The sequence below is a fragment of the Notothenia rossii genome, assembly GCF_949606895.1.
Source record: "Notothenia rossii genome assembly, chromosome: 11".
In the NCBI taxonomy this organism is placed as follows: Eukaryota; Metazoa; Chordata; class Actinopteri; order Perciformes; family Nototheniidae; genus Notothenia; species Notothenia rossii.
The window spans coordinates 19,379,893-19,398,623 of NC_136910.1; the positions used below are offsets into that span (position 1 = coordinate 19,379,893).

At 39.1% G+C, this 18,731-nt stretch overlaps 3 protein-coding genes across 4 annotated transcripts; 2 read left to right on the plus strand and 1 right to left on the minus strand.

The window, feature by feature from the left end:
• The first annotated feature begins 1,312 nt into the window (after nucleotides 1-1,312).
• On the plus strand, nucleotides 1,313-10,791 carry msl1b (MSL complex subunit 1b). 2 transcript variants are annotated; one of them, XM_079658164.1, is made up of 9 exons: nucleotides 1,313-1,437; nucleotides 1,960-2,671; nucleotides 3,287-3,486; nucleotides 4,160-4,521; nucleotides 4,627-4,691; nucleotides 4,794-4,861; nucleotides 8,402-8,526; nucleotides 8,628-8,700; nucleotides 9,120-10,791. In XM_079658164.1, the coding sequence occupies exons 2-9, from the start codon at nucleotides 2,048-2,050 to the stop codon at nucleotides 9,208-9,210; spliced, it is 1,608 nt and encodes a 535-aa protein (XP_079514290.1). In that variant the 5' UTR covers nucleotides 1,313-1,437; nucleotides 1,960-2,047; the 3' UTR covers nucleotides 9,211-10,791. The 2 variants fall into 2 exon arrangements, with proteins under 2 accessions (XP_079514290.1, XP_079514291.1); XM_079658165.1 differs by having other exon boundaries at nucleotides 4,160-4,479.
• Nucleotides 10,792-11,349: 558 nt separating this feature from the next.
• On the minus strand, nucleotides 11,350-14,999 carry chmp2a (charged multivesicular body protein 2A). The gene is made up of 6 exons (XM_079658188.1): nucleotides 14,840-14,999; nucleotides 13,861-14,028; nucleotides 12,974-13,153; nucleotides 12,753-12,883; nucleotides 12,350-12,411; nucleotides 11,350-12,258 (listed from the first exon to the last, which is right to left on the minus strand). The coding sequence occupies exons 2-6, from the start codon at nucleotides 14,026-14,028 to the stop codon at nucleotides 12,137-12,139; spliced, it is 663 nt and encodes a 220-aa protein (XP_079514314.1). The 5' UTR covers nucleotides 14,840-14,999; the 3' UTR covers nucleotides 11,350-12,136.
• Nucleotides 15,000-15,456: 457 nt separating this feature from the next.
• On the plus strand, nucleotides 15,457-18,580 carry mrm1 (mitochondrial rRNA methyltransferase 1 homolog). Its single transcript, XM_079658167.1, has 2 exons — nucleotides 15,457-15,947; nucleotides 16,850-18,580. The coding sequence occupies exons 1-2, from the start codon at nucleotides 15,715-15,717 to the stop codon at nucleotides 17,904-17,906; spliced, it is 1,290 nt and encodes a 429-aa protein (XP_079514293.1). The 5' UTR covers nucleotides 15,457-15,714; the 3' UTR covers nucleotides 17,907-18,580.
• Nucleotides 18,581-18,731: the final 151 nt, after the last annotated feature.

The window sequence follows — 18,731 nt, forward strand, 5'->3', positions numbered from 1 at the left end:
AATTAAGTTATTACTACACACAAGATTACAAACTAATCATCAACCAAGATTTAAAGATATCAAGCCATCAGAAGAAGATTATTTTCAACAGCATCTCTGCACCTTGTTGAACCCTATGGGAAAATAAAGTTAGATTTATTATAAAACACAAGCACAAGGTGCTGAACAAATACACTAAAGATCTTTTTGCAAAAAAACAAATTTTTTTCCTTTTTAAAACAGTATAATCCTACAGTATACTTTGTGAAGACATAAATTAAGTAAACTGGACGAACCCCATCTCTTCGTGTTGAGTGTCTGCATCTGCATGCAGCGCTCCAAGCAACCAGAGGAACAAAGATTCAAACTTCATGATGACCTTAAAGCTAAAGGCAGAAAGGTTTTAATTGAATGAGAGCTGATCCATAATTATGTCATAGTACATTAGTCTAAAATGGGAGAAGAACAGTAAACATAAAATGTTCGAGACATCAAATATATAGCTTAAATCAAGTGTGTGGACGACTACATTAAATTCATTTTAAAATAAATGTCCTTACCTTTAAATATCTTTAAAGACAGGAAATAAGTAATTCACATACCCTGGTGGGTTGCCTTTAAAAAATTGGCTCTTATACAGTTTTGGGATCATGTGTCATGAGGAAAAACATTTTAGTTCCAGTACATTAAAGCATTAATGAAACACACAGGTGTCTACTGATAAGCAGCATTGTATTAAATGTGGGAGGGAGTGAAATGATAAACGCTTAGCAGTATGAACCACTAATGGTTTGTTGGTAAGATAAAGATGCCGACTCTGGGCCATAATGTGTGACTCAAGCTTATCTGGAAAGAGAATTTTCCGAGCAAAATCACTTTCCTCCAAAGAAGTTACACAGATCTCCGGTTACTTTTGTGTAATGCAACAGCTTATTATGAGCCACTTTTTCTTTAAACACAAATTCTTATTTAACTTACCAATAGAACATAACTTATTACATAAAACATAAAACACTTTTTTGTTGATGTATTCTGTGGAATTAAAGTAGAGTCATCAGATATTCAAGAGCATATTCATCTGAAGCAAAAATAGTAACAAAAAAATTACACTACAGACCTGTCCAAAATGTGTGGGATATTTCACAATAAAAAGTCAGGAATTGTCCCTGTCTTCGCCTATGTTTAAAAATGGTACAATAAATATAAATGTATCTAACATTAGCGATATGATAATAAAAAGGGGTTGAGTTAATTTACTTTTGGATGTATTAAAAATAACTTTAACTTTGAAGTTATATGTAACATGTTTTGTGTCTCCTCCTGCTGGCTGGAGCTCTTCTCATCAAAACATAAGAAATGACCAGCCACCACATTACGCATGCGCAGTGGTCGGCGCTTTAAAACAAGTCAAGGAGGGAACATGAAGGCTGCTGCAGGTTGACTTCAATAACTCTCGAGGTAAGCTCAAAACACAATAAATACGTGTTATTTAAAACACGTATGTCCGGTTGTGAGTGTTGAATAGCCTGGTCGATTTACCCGCTTCGCTACGGATTCGCTTTTTGTTGGTTAAACTAGCCGGCTAACATTAGCTAGCTAGCTGTTATTGTTTTTCGTGCTTTCACGAGAACCAAAATGGAGGAGCAGGCTTCTGCCAGTGTCCTACACAGCCACTCCCGAGTCCTTGTGTGAAGCACTTGTTCTGAAACCCAAACGCAGCTTTAAATCCTCCTGGCGTGACTATGTTGTGTCTGAATAAGCGCATGTGTATTTGTACTGCAATGCTAAGGTAGCTTAGCTTAAATTCAAACAGATTTTAGCAAAAGGATGCCAGGTATCAGGCATCGTCTTGATGCTTTATTATCTTCGGTTTGTTGAAGCATGACTTGCAAATTAATATAATGTACGCCCAGTTCAGCGCACATACTTAAACTGATATCTATGACACGACAACTGTCTTAAATATTCTTTGTTTTGTAGGACAGCAGATGCTAGCTTGTCATGGGAGGCAGCCGAGGTTGAAATGCACCGCCGAGGCGCTGCAGGATGAACAGTCGTTGTGTTCGCCATGACTCTGAGGTCCACTCTGTTTCCAAACACAGGATTCAAACAGGACGCTGACACCATTGACTTTGACAAGGCGCATTTCGGGAACGCCACCGTGAGACCCGTGACCCTCAAAAGGGAGCCAGGCTGCGACTTCGTTATAAATGTTCAAAACGCACACGGGGGCGAGATCCCGACCAAATCCCATGTATTAAACCAGAGTTACATGACAAGCAAAGTTTCCCTCGCGGCCACAGTTGCAGAAGTTGTTCAAGGAGACAATAAAACTGTGGGGGTTTTGTCCCCTGTCAGACAAATGGGGGGTGAGGGAACCCCAGTGAAAGGTAAACCCCTCTCTGGTGACGATATGGATAATCCTCAGATGGCTCTCAACAATAACCCTAAGGATGCAGGTGCGGATGACAGTGTGAAGGGGATGGTCCCTGGAGTCCTTGGCACTGCATCCATTGAACTATCCGCTGAGGGCAAGTGGAGGAATATCAGGAAGACCCCTTCCAATCCCCACACACAGGCCAACTGCCTCAGGCAAATTCTCCTGCTCCAGCTGGACCTCATTGAACAACAGCAACAACAGCTGCAGTCCAAGGACAAGGAGATAGATGAGATAAAAGCAGAAAAAGATACGGTGAGTTTAAGCATTTTTTCACAGAAATTGGTGTCTCCCATAATGTGATAGCATTTAAAGCACGAGTGTCAAACTCTATTTCATCACGGGCCACATTAACATTATGGTTGCATTCAAAGGGCCGGTTGTAACTTTAAGACTATATAAAAATACATATATAAATATGTTATATATATAAAATAACGTATTATATTACATTATTGCCTCTGCATTGGATTATTTTCGGATAGGGTAATAACTTCATAATTGACTACGTCTGAAAGCAGAAGTCTAGGGCAAATAATTGCAAGTATTTTCAGTGAGAATGTCACAAAATGATTTAAAAACAAAAGCCTAATTCTGGGGGAAAAAAAAGAAGTGAAAAAAAAAGCAAATTCTGAGAAAATGGCAAATTCAAAGAAAAAAGTAAAAATTTGAGATGCATTGTGGGACATTTAGTTTATGGGCAACGTGCTTCTGTAAATTGGCATGTAACCGTATAATAAACATATTATATTCTTTGCAAGCTCTTGTGGGGCCACAGAAAATGAAGTCACAGGCCGGATTTGGCCCCTGGGCCTTGAGTTTGATACCCCTGATTTAAAGTAAAAAATGTTGTGTCTTGTTCGTTTGCAGCTGCTTGCACGAATTGAGCGCATGGAGCGTCGCCTGCAGCTCACAAAGAAGGACCCGCCCAGAGATAAACGCCTTTTCCAGCCCCTGGAGCCATGGACCCCTGACAAAGAGGACATGTGGGATCTGGAAGGAGAGGAGGGTCAACAGGGCAACTCAACCAATCAGCTCCCCTTTAGTCGGGGTGGCAAAGGTCAAAAAAGGTAAATAAATAGCATTAAGTAGAGATGGGACAGTTATGTCATTGATCACGATTAAAAACGCAATAGTTTGTGAGTAGTGACTTTATAACAGAATAGTTATTTTGAGAGATATCCTCACATGATTGACTTGACAAAGCTTTCTAAATTTGAAAAGTGAAAGAAATAGTACAGGAATGATCATGTAAAAAGATGTTATATTTTTAGGATTTATTCTTTTCAAGGATTTATGATTTCCTATTTTAAGATATTTCGATTTTTGGTTTGAACTAAATGGATTTTGAAAAAAAAAGGTGTGTCCTACATGTGATGCAATGTAAATATTTATTGTGAAAATGTAAGGTAAAGGGATTTCAGTATGCTTGAATGCAATTAAAGTGTTGAGCATGTTTTGATGATTATCTGAATAATATCCCAATTTTTTTGTCCAGAATAATCATGACATATTGTCAGACATCACTGGGCTTTTTTGTGTGCGGTATCTCATTAAACCACAGTACATCAATTAATTAAGAAAAGGGGACATTAAAATCTACTGCAATCAATTCCACATTGTAATCTTAATTATTCTGATCAAACTTTGTGTGTGCAGACTTCTAAACAGGTAGTTGCAATGAATTACTTTTATTTCCTGTCACATTGCAATAACTCTTGTTTTTTTTATTTGCCTACACAGGAAGTCTTGCTTTGGAGATGTGAAAGGGCAGAAATCCCGGGGCAAAAGCGCCAAACTCAGCCCCCACAAGTCTGATATTCAGCCCGGCTCTCCCAATCAGAGAGAGCTGCGCAGCAAGGAAACCCCAGAGAAGACCTTTCCAATGAGGTCAGGGTCAGAAAGGGACCCCATGCTCCCGTGCAAAGAGGAACCCGGGCTGAGTTGTGAGATCGACGACTTGCCCTTCATGTCTACTACTGAGATGTACCTCTGTTGCTGGAACCAACCTCCTCTCTCGCCTCTACGTGAGACTTCCCCTAAAAAGGAAGAAGAGGTGGCCAGTGAGTGGACTCCTCATGTAGTACATGATATGCTGATTGTTTGTAAGCGTAACCTATATCTCATCTTTTGATCCATCAGCTCCAAAATAAATAAAAACGAGCTATGTCTGGCTAACTTCCTATCCTCTCCGTCTTTCTACCTTCTAGTTCCATCTTGGAGGGAAAATCCAATAGAGCCGTTGGAAGATGATCCCTCCTTTATCCCTCCTGAGGTGAGACACATTTTTAGTAATTCCTACTTTTAGAGTTTGAAAAGTTGCTCCCATTAAATCCAAATGCAATAAACTCATGTATTACTTTGTCTTCCTCTCCAGCCGATGGACGACAGTGTGTTCTTGAAACGCCACGCAAAGCTGGAGTTGGATGAGAAGCGGAGGAAAAGGTACCAAACACTTAAGTTATTAGAATCTGGGTCTGGTTAATTGACATGATACATTACACATGAACGGAAGTTGCTTGGGTTCATACAGTTACATAAACAAAGTAAGATACAATTAAATATAACGGCAAGCATTGAAAAAATTAAGACAATTAAATGTGGAGTAGGAGAAAATTACAATTAGATTACTGATTTGTCTGAAAAACTATATATGGGATTATACAGATCACATAAAATAATAATGTTGGTAGGCAATATTTGTTTGAGATTAACACTATTTATTATTTTGTTAAGGATCCCTTATTTTGGTATAAAATTGTTGTGAAGAGCATATATACTAACAGGGTCATTATGTCATTACAGTATGTTAATTGGATGAAAAAAGTATATTGTTAATAACAAATGTTATATGAAACAAACACATATTTGAAAGGTGGGAAAAGAATCCCCAATGCTTTAAATTGTCTGTAACAAAAGACTTAATTATAAACTACTGGTATTTTATTTCTGGCCATCCAATCCGAGTTACAGGAATTCAGGGGCGGATCTAGACAAATATTCATGGGGTGGCAAGAGGGTGGCAGGAGAATTTCAGGGGTGGCATCCCCTGGCAGAAGTATATGCTGATTTAATCGCAGTCATATCAATCAATGTTAACTTGGAAAGCCACAATATTGATATTTTAACTCAATAACATAGGTGACATTATTGTGGCACATCAGTAAAGCCTTAAATATAAATATATAAGGTGGCACACGTAATTTAATGAATTTTAACTGAATGAGTTGGTTTAACTCTTAGACCAGCAGGGGTACCAAATATGCAGACTGCTGCAATAAGTACATTAATTAACTGTCTCGTCGATGTGTGTCTGTATGAATATGATAATATTAACAATCATATTATTCCTATCAGCTGTCAATCACTGTTATGATTCACATATTCAGTGTTATTATTAAATAAACTATATCTTTTGGAGGAGTTAATGATGAACGTTCCTCAAGATGCTTGCTCACCCTCCTTCAAATTTGAAAGACCAGTAATTACTATCATAAATCAAAAGAATCAAAGGAACAGTTCAGCGCTCCACAACTTCATTGCAAACAGTTACAACCTTGACTTTACATCAGAAAGAACAAACATTAAAGAAGTGACTAACTGCATCAGTTAGGGTTAAAAAACGTGTATTCAGCTAAAACATATACACATCGCTGAAGTTATTATCCAGTGGAAAGCCCTTACCTACTGGCCAAGTTAAATCAAAGTAGTTACTTTTTTTTGGCTGGGCAGTGAAGTTTTACACAGCGTCTTATTTGACTTTCTCAGGACTTGAAACTGTTTTTTGGGGGCAGACCCCCACAAAGAAGAAACATGTATTTACACATGTAAGGTCATCTTCTTAAACAGTTTATTATTCTCATCGACTCATCCGTGAGCAGAGCATCAAGTTGGCATGCCTATAACAGCTGAATGTGGCGATTACCATCTTGATCAGCAAAACGCCTCACAAACTTATTAAGATTTAAAGCTATGGTGCGCAAACTTGACAGGCTCTTCTCTGTCATAGTAGACCGCAAACAGTTGCGGCGCCAGAGTATTTGTGTTGGGTAATCTATGGTAGGGCTAACCCATACAGTGGTGGGGCTCAAGTCAGTATTTGCAATGTAATTACATACACGCTCCCCTTGACAGTGAAACGCCATGCGTGAGGTTTAGATTATTTCCCTGTCTCAATCCAAATTGAACTGTATGAAATAAAAAGGCACGTTTGTCTTGTAGTAAATAAAAAGGGCGACCTGGAGCCAATCCTGCAATTTCCCCACAGGTGAAAGAGTTGAAAACCCAACCCCTGCAGGGGGGTCTGGGGGCATTCTCCCCCAGGAGATTTTTTGAAATACTAACATCACATACACATTCTGGTGCTCTCTTGAGAAAAAATAAAAATAAAAATATATTACTACATGACGTATTTAAAAAAATGAATGCCATTTTAGTTTTTTTGTTACTTTGTTCTGAAAGCTGAACCTGCTGCTCCTCACAGAGAGGAGAGGGAAGAGGCTGTGTGAATGACTTTACATTGTGGATAAGGGTGGATTGCCCCCATTGTTCTGTGTGTCCAAATTAAAGACAGCCCACACACCTATCAATCATCAAACCGTGGGGTCTTATAGTTGTACCGATGTATATAGAGATGTACTGCAGCAAAAGTATTCTCCGTCGGGACTTCCTGCAACAATACCACGAAGTTATAGTGATTCTGATTGGCCAGAAGACATTATCAAAGATGTTCTATTGAGAAGACGATCACTACGTGACAAAAGTTTTCAAAACCGTTTCTAGTCTTCGGTATTTCCAGACAAGTGGCTACTGAAATCAATCTTACTATGCTGTCTGTGCAATTTACTCCGCGCGAGTTGGCAGACTTTGTTTTGCTTATTTTAACATCATTTTTCATGGTGGGGCCATTTATTGGTATGGCTGTAGCCTACCCCAGTCATACCCTGTCCGCAAATACCTCATTCCTTCTGTCCAGTGGTGTAGTGGGGATTTTTTTTACTGGGTGGACGGGAGACACTCGCGCTCGTGAACTGTCAATGTGGGGGAGGGGGGGGGGGGGGGGGGTGCTTGGGGGACCTCTGCGTCGCCTGTCAGGGCAACTTACATGATGCTGTCAGCGAACCGATCCGGCCTTTCTGCGCGACAATCTCTCAAATGCGGGACATAGTCTCAATGTGTGGGACGCGGGACAAATAATAAAAATGCTGTGTGTGCAGTCCCGCACAGTGCGGGACACCTGGTCACCCTACACACACGGTTCTGCCCCTCACACACACACGCTTCAAATCAAGTTGCATAAATGTTTGAGCTACGTTTTTATTATAATTACTGTGAAATCTCCCAATTATGTTTTCGTCATTATTACAACAAACACACACTTGCAACTGATAACACTGGCAATGATTTTAGATGTATTAGACTATTAAAAAAAGAAATCATGCTTCAAATAAGTGGGGGTACGGCGTACCCCCGCGTCCAACGCCCACTACACCACTGCTTCTGTCTACTTGTATCCGAAATGCTTCTCGTTTTGCGCTGTCCTCCCGTTCAAATGAAATCGCCGCAAATCATATTTCCAAGCTCGGCGCCAGGTGGAGGGAGGGGTTACAAGGCTCGCGTCTTGTGCTGCATTCACTTGCACTCGGACATTAGAGATTTTCTCTCATAAATGTCCGATGAGCCACAACTTTTTTCTTTCAAAACAAAGCTGCCAAATGGGGTGGCAGCTGGGGTGGCAAGGCATTTTTCTGAGGTGGCAGCTGCCACCCCGTAGATCCGCCACTGCAGGAATTATAGTTTGATTGAGATGAAGTTTTATTCTTCATAAAAAGTTATTGAAATCTATAAATAGATGAAGGTGGAGATGAAGTGCCTTGTCTTGTGGACTGATTGATGTTGTGGAGTACTGAAGTTTCCAGCCGTCTGTTTTTATCAATAGGATGCAAGATTTCAAACGTATTCTTTACTCTTCCTGTGTGTTTTCAGGTGGGACATCCAGCGAATCAGAGAGCAGCGTGTGTTTCAGCGTCTGCAGCAGCGCATGAACAGGAAGAAAGTTGTCGCTGAGACTGAGCCAGAGCTCTCCTCCTTCTACCCCGAAACTGAAGATGGTACATCTATTGACTTACTGCAATTCAATTTAGCAACATTAATGACATTTCAATGAATGGATTCAAGAGATTTTAACTTGATTGTTTTATTTTTTTGCCAGTTGAAACCATAGTGATCACTCCCTTCTTGCCTGTGGTTGCATTCGGCCGTCCGTTACCCAAACTCTCACAACAGTAAGTGCTGTTTTTTTATTTTGTTTCAGAACATTTAAGCAGTACAAGAAAGACACATGGCACAGACCCACATTTTATTATGTTTTACTGTCTGATCAGATCATACTGAAGTTACTGATCTGATTACTTCAGTGAATCTGCACTGCAGGAAGTTTTAAAGTATGTTTTCAAAAGTGAATCTGAGTAGGAATAATGAAGGAGGGGGGTGTCAGTGGGTGAAAGCAGTTGAGATATTTGGTTAAAGCTTCAATGTAAGATCTGAGCTAAAAAAGTTATATTGAACAGCTGTTAAAGTAACCAAAGAGACCATTTACATTCTGCCTGTTATACCTCAGGAACATTTGTTCTTATTAATGCTGAAATGTTTTATTCCTAAAAATATCTTAATCTGTATAATACAATAATGATTTTTCCTCCAGGAACTTCGAGCTGCCTTGGCTGGATGATCGAAGCCGATGTCGCATAGAGGTGCCCAAAAAACACACTCCTCACCGGACCTGTCGGAAGTGAAAGACTGTTGTTTGTGTGTTAACAGTGGAGAGATGCCGCTCCATGCTCAGATTAGAAAATGCTATATTTGTCTTGCCTGGAGGGGGGATAAGAAAAGTCCCCAGTCGCTGTGTATCACCGCTGTTGCTTTCAGTCTGAAGTCTCAAAATGTCACCACCGATCAGCTGATCTCCTGCAAAAAACTATGCGAGGACCGTAAATTGCTGCGTCACTGGGTGTCCTTGATATGAATCATTTACACTTCTGAAAGGGAGATACACCCTGATGCCACAAGATAACGGTCCCTGTGTTAGCAGCAGTTAAAGATCCCAGTTTGCATTCTTAAAAAGAAATGGAGGAACAGTTATGTGCATGTTCTGTCACATTTATCAAACACATTTTGTAGCAGCTGGGCCATCCAAACTTGAGTAAAAGTGGAGTATACGTCACTTTTTATGCAATCAGCTAACTGGATTAAATGGACTCTAATCTTGGGCGTGTTCACGTGGGGTAAGCAAAAAACACTTGTTGCCATTTTGACAAAAGTAGAGCTTGTGCTGTATGCCATTCTCTCCAGCTTTTTGTCCTGGGTACACTCATTCTCCAAGCTTAAGTGGAAAACAAGTCAAAATCTGACTGTATCGTGCTGTGTATTGCCTATATCGTTATTCGCACACAAATTAAAATAAGATTTCATCAATGTTTAGCGTGATATCAGAAGATATGAGCAACACTCTGCATGGATTCACAAAAAATAGCAGTGCCAATTCAACATGAGAAAAATATCAACAAAAAGCAACTAACTGATTGTTCTGTGTTCCTGGTTTGCTTTTTGAAAACAACGGCACGGTTAACTCCAGGGGTGATGAACTAACGTGAAACCCACAGTTCTGTTCCCTGTTTTAACATTTGTTTTTTATGTGAGTTGCATGGACTCTATTTAGCTGTTTTAATAAAACATGGTAGCATGGCTTCACCCCTCGAACGGAGAACAGTCTCTGCTCATCGGGCTACACAATGTTGTTCTTGAAAGCATGACTTACGGCTGCTCTGTTCAGTGAGAGCTGCACTCATCGTCAGTCTGATGACTGATCTTTCGTGTTTACAATCTTAACAATAATCTGAAATCCAGTTAACACTAGGCAAGTTGTGTGTATGCACTTGGTCTCTTGAAGCAGTAGTCTGACATTTTAAGGGAATCATTTTAGACAATAACTAAGCTTACTAGCCGTAGTAATAGCGATGTTCGATAGTATGCTCTTAATTAAACATGCCGCCCTTTCTGAGGTAATCTCAGCTCCAATCGCAGTGTGTGATTTTTACCCTGGCTGCATTAGCTAAACCTCTCTACATATGATGCAATGGCTTTCTGCAGCTTCAATCTGTATGTGTAGGCCGATTTTTGCTAATACAATGTTGATTTTGTTATTTTTCTGTACATAGCTTCCAGAAACAAATGTACATAAAACATGGCTGTTATTTTTTTATTATTTAATGTTGGACGGGTTGAGTACATTCAATATTGTTCTATGATTGTATGTTGACAAATTGACAGTTTTGAAAGTTAAATTCTTTTGGAATAAAATTAACATGTCTACTTTATTTGAATTTCCGTTGTGTACATTTTTTATTTTTTTTTTCATAATGTTTGCCCATCTTTATTTTTTATTAAAAAAAACATTTAATAAAGATCCTTATAATTCAAGTTATATTCAATAACTGTGATGCAGATATGTAATAAGCATTTCCCACATGGAAAAAAAATTGTTTTATAAATATGTGGTCGAAAAACACTGGATACTACACTTCCCATAATGCAACTCAAAGGTGTTCCCTAACTTGCAGCACATACTATTTAAAAAATATATCAGAATTGTCCATTCTTTTTTATCTAGCAACCGAAATGTACATTGCTTTATTCATCTTTTATGATCATTTTTATAATCTTTTTATTTTACTAGTACCTTTTTTTTGGTGGAGCACTTTGGAATATACATTAGAAGGTGCTTTACAAATCAAATGTTTTTAAAAAGGCCATGCCGAGATGACCCTTATGACATCACTATCATTGGGTTTGTTATTCTAACTCGCTGGACTGATACTTTCCATGATAAATAATCTGTGCTTTATGTATAAGATTTCTTCAAATCAGCCAGTTGGTTTCATCTGGAAAAAAATGTTTATTGAATAAAGAAAAGCAAAACCAGGACACTTTCTCAGAAATGAAAAACACTGACTCTTTAAAACCTTTGGTGAAGATCCAGCTGTTCTCAAGAGAATCACCGAGTCATGGTTACCTGGCAGTAAACAGGAGTCAGCTGACACCTTTCTTTCCTTTATCTTTATATATTTGTTTAAAACAAACTGACCGTTCATACATTTAGGCAGAAAAGACACTTTTTGTACACCATCTTCAACTGGATCCCGACGACAAAAAAAAAAAGAAGAATGATCCAAAGTCATTAAAAGCTGACACCGGGGGCTAAAACTGTATTTTATATGAGATTGATAAAAAGAAAGCCAAACCAGCCTGATGTACAAAAAGTGCTGACATATAAAACATCCGCGTCTGTCCTTTTTACCGACTTTCATTTGGGTCATTTTAAACATTTTAGTGTTCATTTAAATTGCGAAAACACCATGCCTTGAGGAGTTAGTATTTACACAGACAGCGAAATAATCTTTCACTTTTAGAGAACTTGTGTCATTTGGCAATAAAAATGAGACCAGGCCTATGAAGGGTAATGACACTAAAAGTATTTCTTTTTTTGATAAAATACATAAAAACACATAAAATGAAAACACCTCAGAACAGAAGCCACACACCTTATATAACACAGCTGAAATAGCTCTGTTTGCCAGTTATACCTTCAAAAAGAATCTAAACACAGAGATTCGAGTATGTTTGTATCTGTATTAACAACTCCGCCACAGTTTCACTGCGTGCTCAATCTCTCCGCAGGTTATTCAGCCGCTCCTCCAGGTCGGCGTCTGCGTCTGCGAGGGCAGCCTGAGGCTCGACCTTTTTTCCTCCGGCCACCGACAAGCTTCCTCCGGTGCTCGGAAGATCTGAAATAAACATAAAAGGGATCTAATAAGACCAAACGATGCAAATGTAGAATTGAAATAATTGTGCTCTCAAAGTGTTGCGTTTTCTTACTTGACAGTTCATCCGACACATTCAGACCCAGCTCGTCCAGCACCTGGGACACGATGGCGTCACTGTACACAATAACAAATGTATTCAAGTGAAAGCAAAACATATATTGGGTTACTATTATCCAAATTTGGAGGCTGAATAAAGAAGTAATTAAGTGGGAGTTTGAGGTAAATGGGCATTCTACTTAAATTGTTGTGATTAACTGATTTTAATTCACTTATTTCTTCTTTTTGGAGAGACTACTGTTGGAAAAATCAGCTGAAAAGATTCAACTCAAGAAAAATACTTTCTATCATTCCTTTGGTAAGAACTTGTTTGTAATAATTGATAGTTCTACTTCGAGTGAAATGTGCATATTTGCTATTACCATTCAGAACACAAATGTGGAAAGAAAGTCCCTCACCTCTCGTCTTCATCATCCTCATCCCCCATGGCATCATCGATAGCGTCATTCATCATCTCCTCCTTCATGTCCATGATCTCACTCTGTTTTTCAAACTCCATCATGATCTTCTGGATCTGGGGCAGTTTCAGCTGTGAACGTGGAATACATAGGAGATGGTCCACATCAGTTTGTTATTGTTTATTTCTATTGAATGATTGAAGTGTGTTTGAGGTGCGGACCTGTCTGTTCATGGTGGCCATGGCTTTGGTGACGCCTTTCATAGCCTGCGCCATGCTGTTGTTGGATTTGAGCGTCTGTATCTTCAGACTGACGGCCTGAATGTTGGCTTTCATCATGATGAACTTCTTGACGTAGCGCCGTGTGCGGACCAAATCCTTAGCCATGATCTTGACGGCGTCCTGCAAAGATTAAAATAACACTCATCACTGGGGCTGTACTGCATATCATTTTTTATCTTTTTAAACTAACAGAGGTTTTCTAATGCAGCTTTGTATATCTGTCATCAAAGTTTCTGTCTTCATCTATTCTCATCATCCTGAAGAAAATCCCTGGTTTGAAAAAAGTGCTTGATAGTTTGTCTTTATTTGATTAAATTAACTTTCTTTAATAAATAGCAATCATTGGTAAGTGCCTCCCAAGCAGGAAAGAAAACAGTTTTTTACTTTTTACTTTTAGAATACACATTAAAAAGGTGCTTTACAAATAAAATGTTTTTAAAAAGGCCATGCCGAGATGACCCCGAGGACATCACTATGACTCACCACTAAGTTTATTATTCTTTCTAACTCACTGGACTGGTACTTTCCATGATAAATAAACGGAGCTTTATGTATAAAATTTCTTCAAATCAGCCAGTTGGTTTCATCTGGAATAAAAATGTTTTTAGTAAAAACATTGTTTTTGGAGAGACTTAATACTAACAAATGTGGATTTAAGCAGAATACTTGTTTGATAGAAACATGTTGTGAATTTTGGAAGTGATACCATCTATTTTATATCAATAAATAATGAGTTTTGGACTTTTTAGTTATTTGAAATGTTCACACGAGTCAATGTTAGAATTGAAGCTACAAACAGAGTTTGGGTACTTTTTCTTTTTTCTCACCATTTGTCCCTGTTTGGCCATTTTCTTAATGTCAGCGATGATCTTCTTTTCCTGCTGCTCCAGTTTCTGTCGCTCTCGGTCCAGTTCTCTCATGGCTCTGTTGAGCGCCCTCTGATTCTGCCTCAGCATCTCCTCTGGGGTTTTCCTCTTTCCAAACAGGAAGTCCATCTGTTTGAAAATACCAAAGGCAGAAGGTCGAAACACTCAAGCTCAGTATATAATGTTAAAAAACTCAATTCAAGACATTAATGACACCAGTGCTGACATGATTAGAAAATTAATCAATTAGTAAATAGTCAGAAAATGTTGCTCCTGTGACAATCTTTTCTCTTGCTTTTCTTTATGATAAAAAAGTTGTAAAAACAAGGTTTGTGTGAGTAAAATGTACACAGTCAAACTGGTCCAACTATTGTTTTGTTGTTGTCATTTCTTATTTTGTACAAATAAAACATTTAATGCTTTTCTGATTATATTGACATACTTTGACTAAAGTAAACATTTCTAAAGCAGGATTTTTTAAAAAGTATTTATTTACTTATTTTACACATTTTCAGTCTTTCTTACTGTAGATGATCTGAATAATTGTTTCAACACTACTGACAGATAAGAGAGGTCAAATCTAGTAAAAACCAGATCATTCAACAAATTCCATAAAAATATATTTGTTTCCGTTTGACTGGTGTTTACCTTCTGTGCTATGCTTCATCCAACCATACTTTTTAACACACATTAAGTCAGTCATTTTTAAAACAGTTTAAGCTATGTCAGTCTTCATATAAAGTCAATGGTCCACCCGGTGACCTGTTGTTTCCTGGAAAACATTACTCAGCAGTTAGTAATGTGACTAGAGGCCCGAGGTTTCCGAAGCCGTGTATTCGATTCCAAAACTGCCTCAACATCTTACACAAACGGTTAGTCCTACAACTAAATACCAAACAAAGCTTTACAAAATCCAGACCCGGTATAATGTTAGTCTCACCGTTTCGTCTAAAGCCGGTAATCCGGAAGGTTAAACGATGTTTAAGGCGTTTTCTCCGACTTGAACTCGCCACAATTTTGAACGATTATTTGTTTTCTTTCCTTCACTTCCGTGTTACGATAGGTTCCGGGAAGTGACGTGATGACGCACCTTGGAGACTTTAAAAACAGACGTCGGTTTCTTTGCCGGTAGGTGTCACATGGGTGTCAAGGTCACGCGTCACAGAGAGAAAAACAACATTTAAAAATAAAATCCTTCGTCTTTTTAATTTGGGATTGGGATTTTTTTATTTACTTGTATGTCTTTTTTACGGTTGCTGTTGAATGCTTTCTGTGTTTGAAACACAGAAAAAACAAAAGCCTAGTGGTAGTACTCAGATCCAAAAAAATTAAGAAAAAGAAAAAAAACGTACAACTGTGCTTTATTTTGCACCAGTAGGCCTACACTGGTAAATACTCTGGACAGATATTATGTTCAGCCTGGCATCATAACATTAATTATTTGAAATCACAAAAACAGTTTGTACCTGATGTGTTCTGTTGCTAGTGTAGTAAAGATCTATTTTAATAACATGTATCCCACACAAATGGCAAACTTTTGTTGGGAGGCTTTTATTCTCTAGGTGAAATCGCTTGACATCCGGTCCTAATGTTCTTAGCTTTATGTAGCTAGGTTGCACATGTGCTAATTTCATGTTAAGGACACACAAACATCCTCTCTTGAGGAAGACAGTGGGTTTTGATGCTTGGTCAAAGGAAATATTTGATAATAGTTAAGGAGTTAACCTGCCGACACAACTTGTATAGATTATTGGACGTTTCGCCTGGCCAGCTTCCCTTCCTAGTGCATCTGGACATTATTACAACTATTTCAATATGTGGGTAAATAGCATTGCACATCAGCAGAGGTTGCTGCTGGTTTGGGCTAGAAGATTATACAAACCGGAATCAATCTCAAGAGTGGACTCTTATCATGTCTCAGCCTCTGCGCTGTGCTCAGAGGACAGCAGCAGCAAACCTGTGCTGAAGAGACGACGCAGAGTTTCAATAAACTCCTCCGGGGTCCAACACCAACCTGGGGAATCTGATGGATGGCACACACAGGAGAGGTCAGTTCATATCGAATGCTATTTTCTTTGTCTATTATAATTGTGACTATTCAAAAAAAAAACGATATCTCTGAAATAATAATAATACAATAATTAAATCAAACGTGTAATTATAAATGGGTCAAGTCCCATTAATAAATAGTTTTTTTTATTCAAACTGGACGTTTATAATTATTAGACTACTTTTTCTTTATTTCAGGGACATTTTATTTGAGTAATTCCACATTTATTAAGTTAACAACACAAATAATGGAAATAAAAATCTTGAAAATAAATTTGATGAGAGTCTCCTGTAATAATAAAAAAGTGGAGTTTAGCCCTGTAATGAAAAAAAGATGACCTTTGGAAAAATGCCCTCTACAAAATAAATGTGTGTTTTTTAGTTTTGTTTAATAAATTATATTGGTTAGTTATCAAGAAATTAAAGATATAATTTGAATGTTTTGATGTACTTATCTTTAGTGACTGTATTTCCTACAGTACATGGCAGTCGGCACGCCCCCAGTTTGGAGAGACACATAGTACTAGTAGTATCTGACACAGGAGCTAAGCAGTGTACTGCTGTGGGTAGGGGAAACAGTTTAATGTTGCAGTCAGACAGCCTTTACCTATGGGAAGCTGGATCCATTGTATATGCTCTCTTAACATTTTTAGCAAAAACAGCCATTTTGACTCTCAGAATACAGGAGTTGCTGCTGGCTGAAATAAGTTTTGCTGCTACCTCAGTCCATAGCAGTTCATTGCTCTGCTTCCATATGGTTACTGCTGTCTACTTATCCTAATTGTCACTTTGGATGAGTACCTCAAAAAACCCTACTTCAAACAATGTAAACCATCCCTTTCCGTAAGGTGGTGTTGCAGCTTTGAAATTACAAGTTTTCTAAGATCTTTCTATTTTACAGAACTGTGATAAAGGAGCCGAATCAGAGGAGCTGGGTTGACAGCAGAATGTCATCTGAACTCAGGAGACTGAGTATGGAGGATTTCCCTGAGGAGAAAAAAGAGAGGCTAGAGGGAGAGAAAAGGAAGAAGGAGAGGGTGGTGGAAGAGAAGAAGAAGGAGAGGTTTGGAGGAGAGAGGAAGGAGAGGTTTGGGGGAGAGAGGAAGGAGAGGTTTGGGGGAGAAAAGAAGGAGTGGCCGGTTGGAGAGAGGAATAAGTCAACAATGGACTCCAAAGCAGAGAAATATGAGGTTGTTTTTGGCATCGCTCCCTGTGTCCTGGCTCTCACTCAGGGTAGAAGGAAGCCCCGTAAACTGTTTGTAAAAGATGGCGAGGCCTCTCACAGGGCGTCTGTGTTAAATGTGTGTGAGGAGGCTCATCGGCGAGGAGTACAAATCCAGCGGGTCAGTAAGAACGACCTGGACAAGATGTCTTCTGGGCGAGTGCATCAGGGAGTGTGTCTGCAGGCAAGTCCTCTAGGCTATCTCACTGAAGACAGAGACTCTAAACCCAACGCGGGGGACACTCCTCTCTGGCTCGTTCTGGAGAAAATTCAGGACCCCATGAATCTCGGCGCCATACTGCGTTCGGCGTATTTTCTCGGCGTGGACAGAGTTGTCAGCAGCCTTCATGATAGCTGCCCCTTGTCTCCAGTGGTCAGCAAGGCCAGCTCAGGCGCCATGGAGGTGATTGGGGTGTACGGATACGAAAACCTCGAGGACATGCTGAAGATGAAGATGGCGCAGGGCTGGCAGGTGGTGGGCACGGTGGGAGCTGAAGGGGAGGAGTCCCAGGTTCCTATCACCCTGTGTTCAGACTTCAAAGTGACCAAACCCACGGTGTTGTTGATGGGGGGTGAGGGGGAGGGACTGTCCCAGCAGCTGCTCTCTCTGTGCCAAACACTTCTAACCATCCCCGCCGGCAGAGAGCTGTTCCGGGGGATCGAGTCCCTCAACGTCTCTGTAGCTTCAGGCATTCTGCTCTACTCTCTGCTGTCCTCCAGGAGGCCCGCCAGATGAACAACACCTTCCATATCTGTCTGTACTCTATGCAAGATGCAAGGGAACTGAGAATGTTATGGAGGACAGAATGACATGTCGATGTATTTGAAATTGAACACATCACGGCAATCTTCAGAAATGGCTTTAAAGGATAAGGATGATCTTCTATAATGTTGGTTCTGTCAACACATTCCACAGTACTGTGGGAGTATCAGTGTATCTGGTTCTTATGTGCTATAGAGCTCCATTATTGTCCAAAAACTATTAAAAAAATATCAATGAGGCACACTGTTGTACTGGGTGACATGTTTTTGCAGTATGAACACACACTGTAGTTTTGTTTTGACTCAATCCCACAAACACCGTCCTGCTGTCACACAAATTCAAAAATTCCGCAGCTGAATGTAGTTCCCAGTAAATGAAACATTTCCTCTTTGTTTCTGTTTCAGGAAATAACAGACCCTTTTTTAAAATATGAAATTATATATTTGTGATATTTCTTTAAAGACTACTGCAGGTTATGGAAGTGTGAGACTAAACTTTGCTTTTCAAAAACAAGAAAAATATATATCTCTGGAACAATGTCATTTATCTGACACTGTACTGCATGCTTTTTACATGCTGTACGTAAAACAATAAGGAGGTCTAAATAGATTACATTTAATTTTTTAATAAAATATGACTTGATCTTATCCACTTGTTAGGGTTTGTGTTTGTTGTTGGGCTGTTTGAATCTTCTCCACACACACTGTGCATATGAACTGCCAGGGCTGTATCTCACAAACATCCATGTGTGCATGATAACATTTTTAAAAGAAAATTAGCAGATACACACAACTGCTT

Bases quoted from the DNA above. Each gene is read 5' to 3' on its own strand.
- msl1b (XM_079658164.1), top strand. From the start codon at position 2,048: ATGACTCTGAGGTCCACTCTGTTTCCAAACACAGGATTCAAACAGGAC. The intron at 4,692-4,793 runs GTGAGACACATT...CTTCCTCTCCAG, and splicing joins CCTCCTTTATCCCTCCTGAG to CCGATGGACGACAGTGTGTT. The intron at 4,862-8,401 runs GTACCAAACACT...GTGTGTTTTCAG, and splicing joins GATGAGAAGCGGAGGAAAAG to GTGGGACATCCAGCGAATCA.
- chmp2a (XM_079658188.1), bottom strand. From the start codon at position 14,028: ATGGACTTCCTGTTTGGAAAGAGGAAAACCCCAGAGGAGATGCTGAGG. The intron at 13,154-13,860 runs GTGAGAAAAAAG...TAATCTTTGCAG, and splicing joins TGGCCAAACAGGGACAAATG to GACGCCGTCAAGATCATGGC. The intron at 12,884-12,973 runs GTCCGCACCTCA...CCACGTTCACAG, and splicing joins TGGCCACCATGAACAGACAG to CTGAAACTGCCCCAGATCCA.
- mrm1 (XM_079658167.1), top strand. From the start codon at position 15,715: ATGTGGGTAAATAGCATTGCACATCAGCAGAGGTTGCTGCTGGTTTGG. The intron at 15,948-16,849 runs GTCAGTTCATAT...TCTATTTTACAG, and splicing joins GGATGGCACACACAGGAGAG to AACTGTGATAAAGGAGCCGA.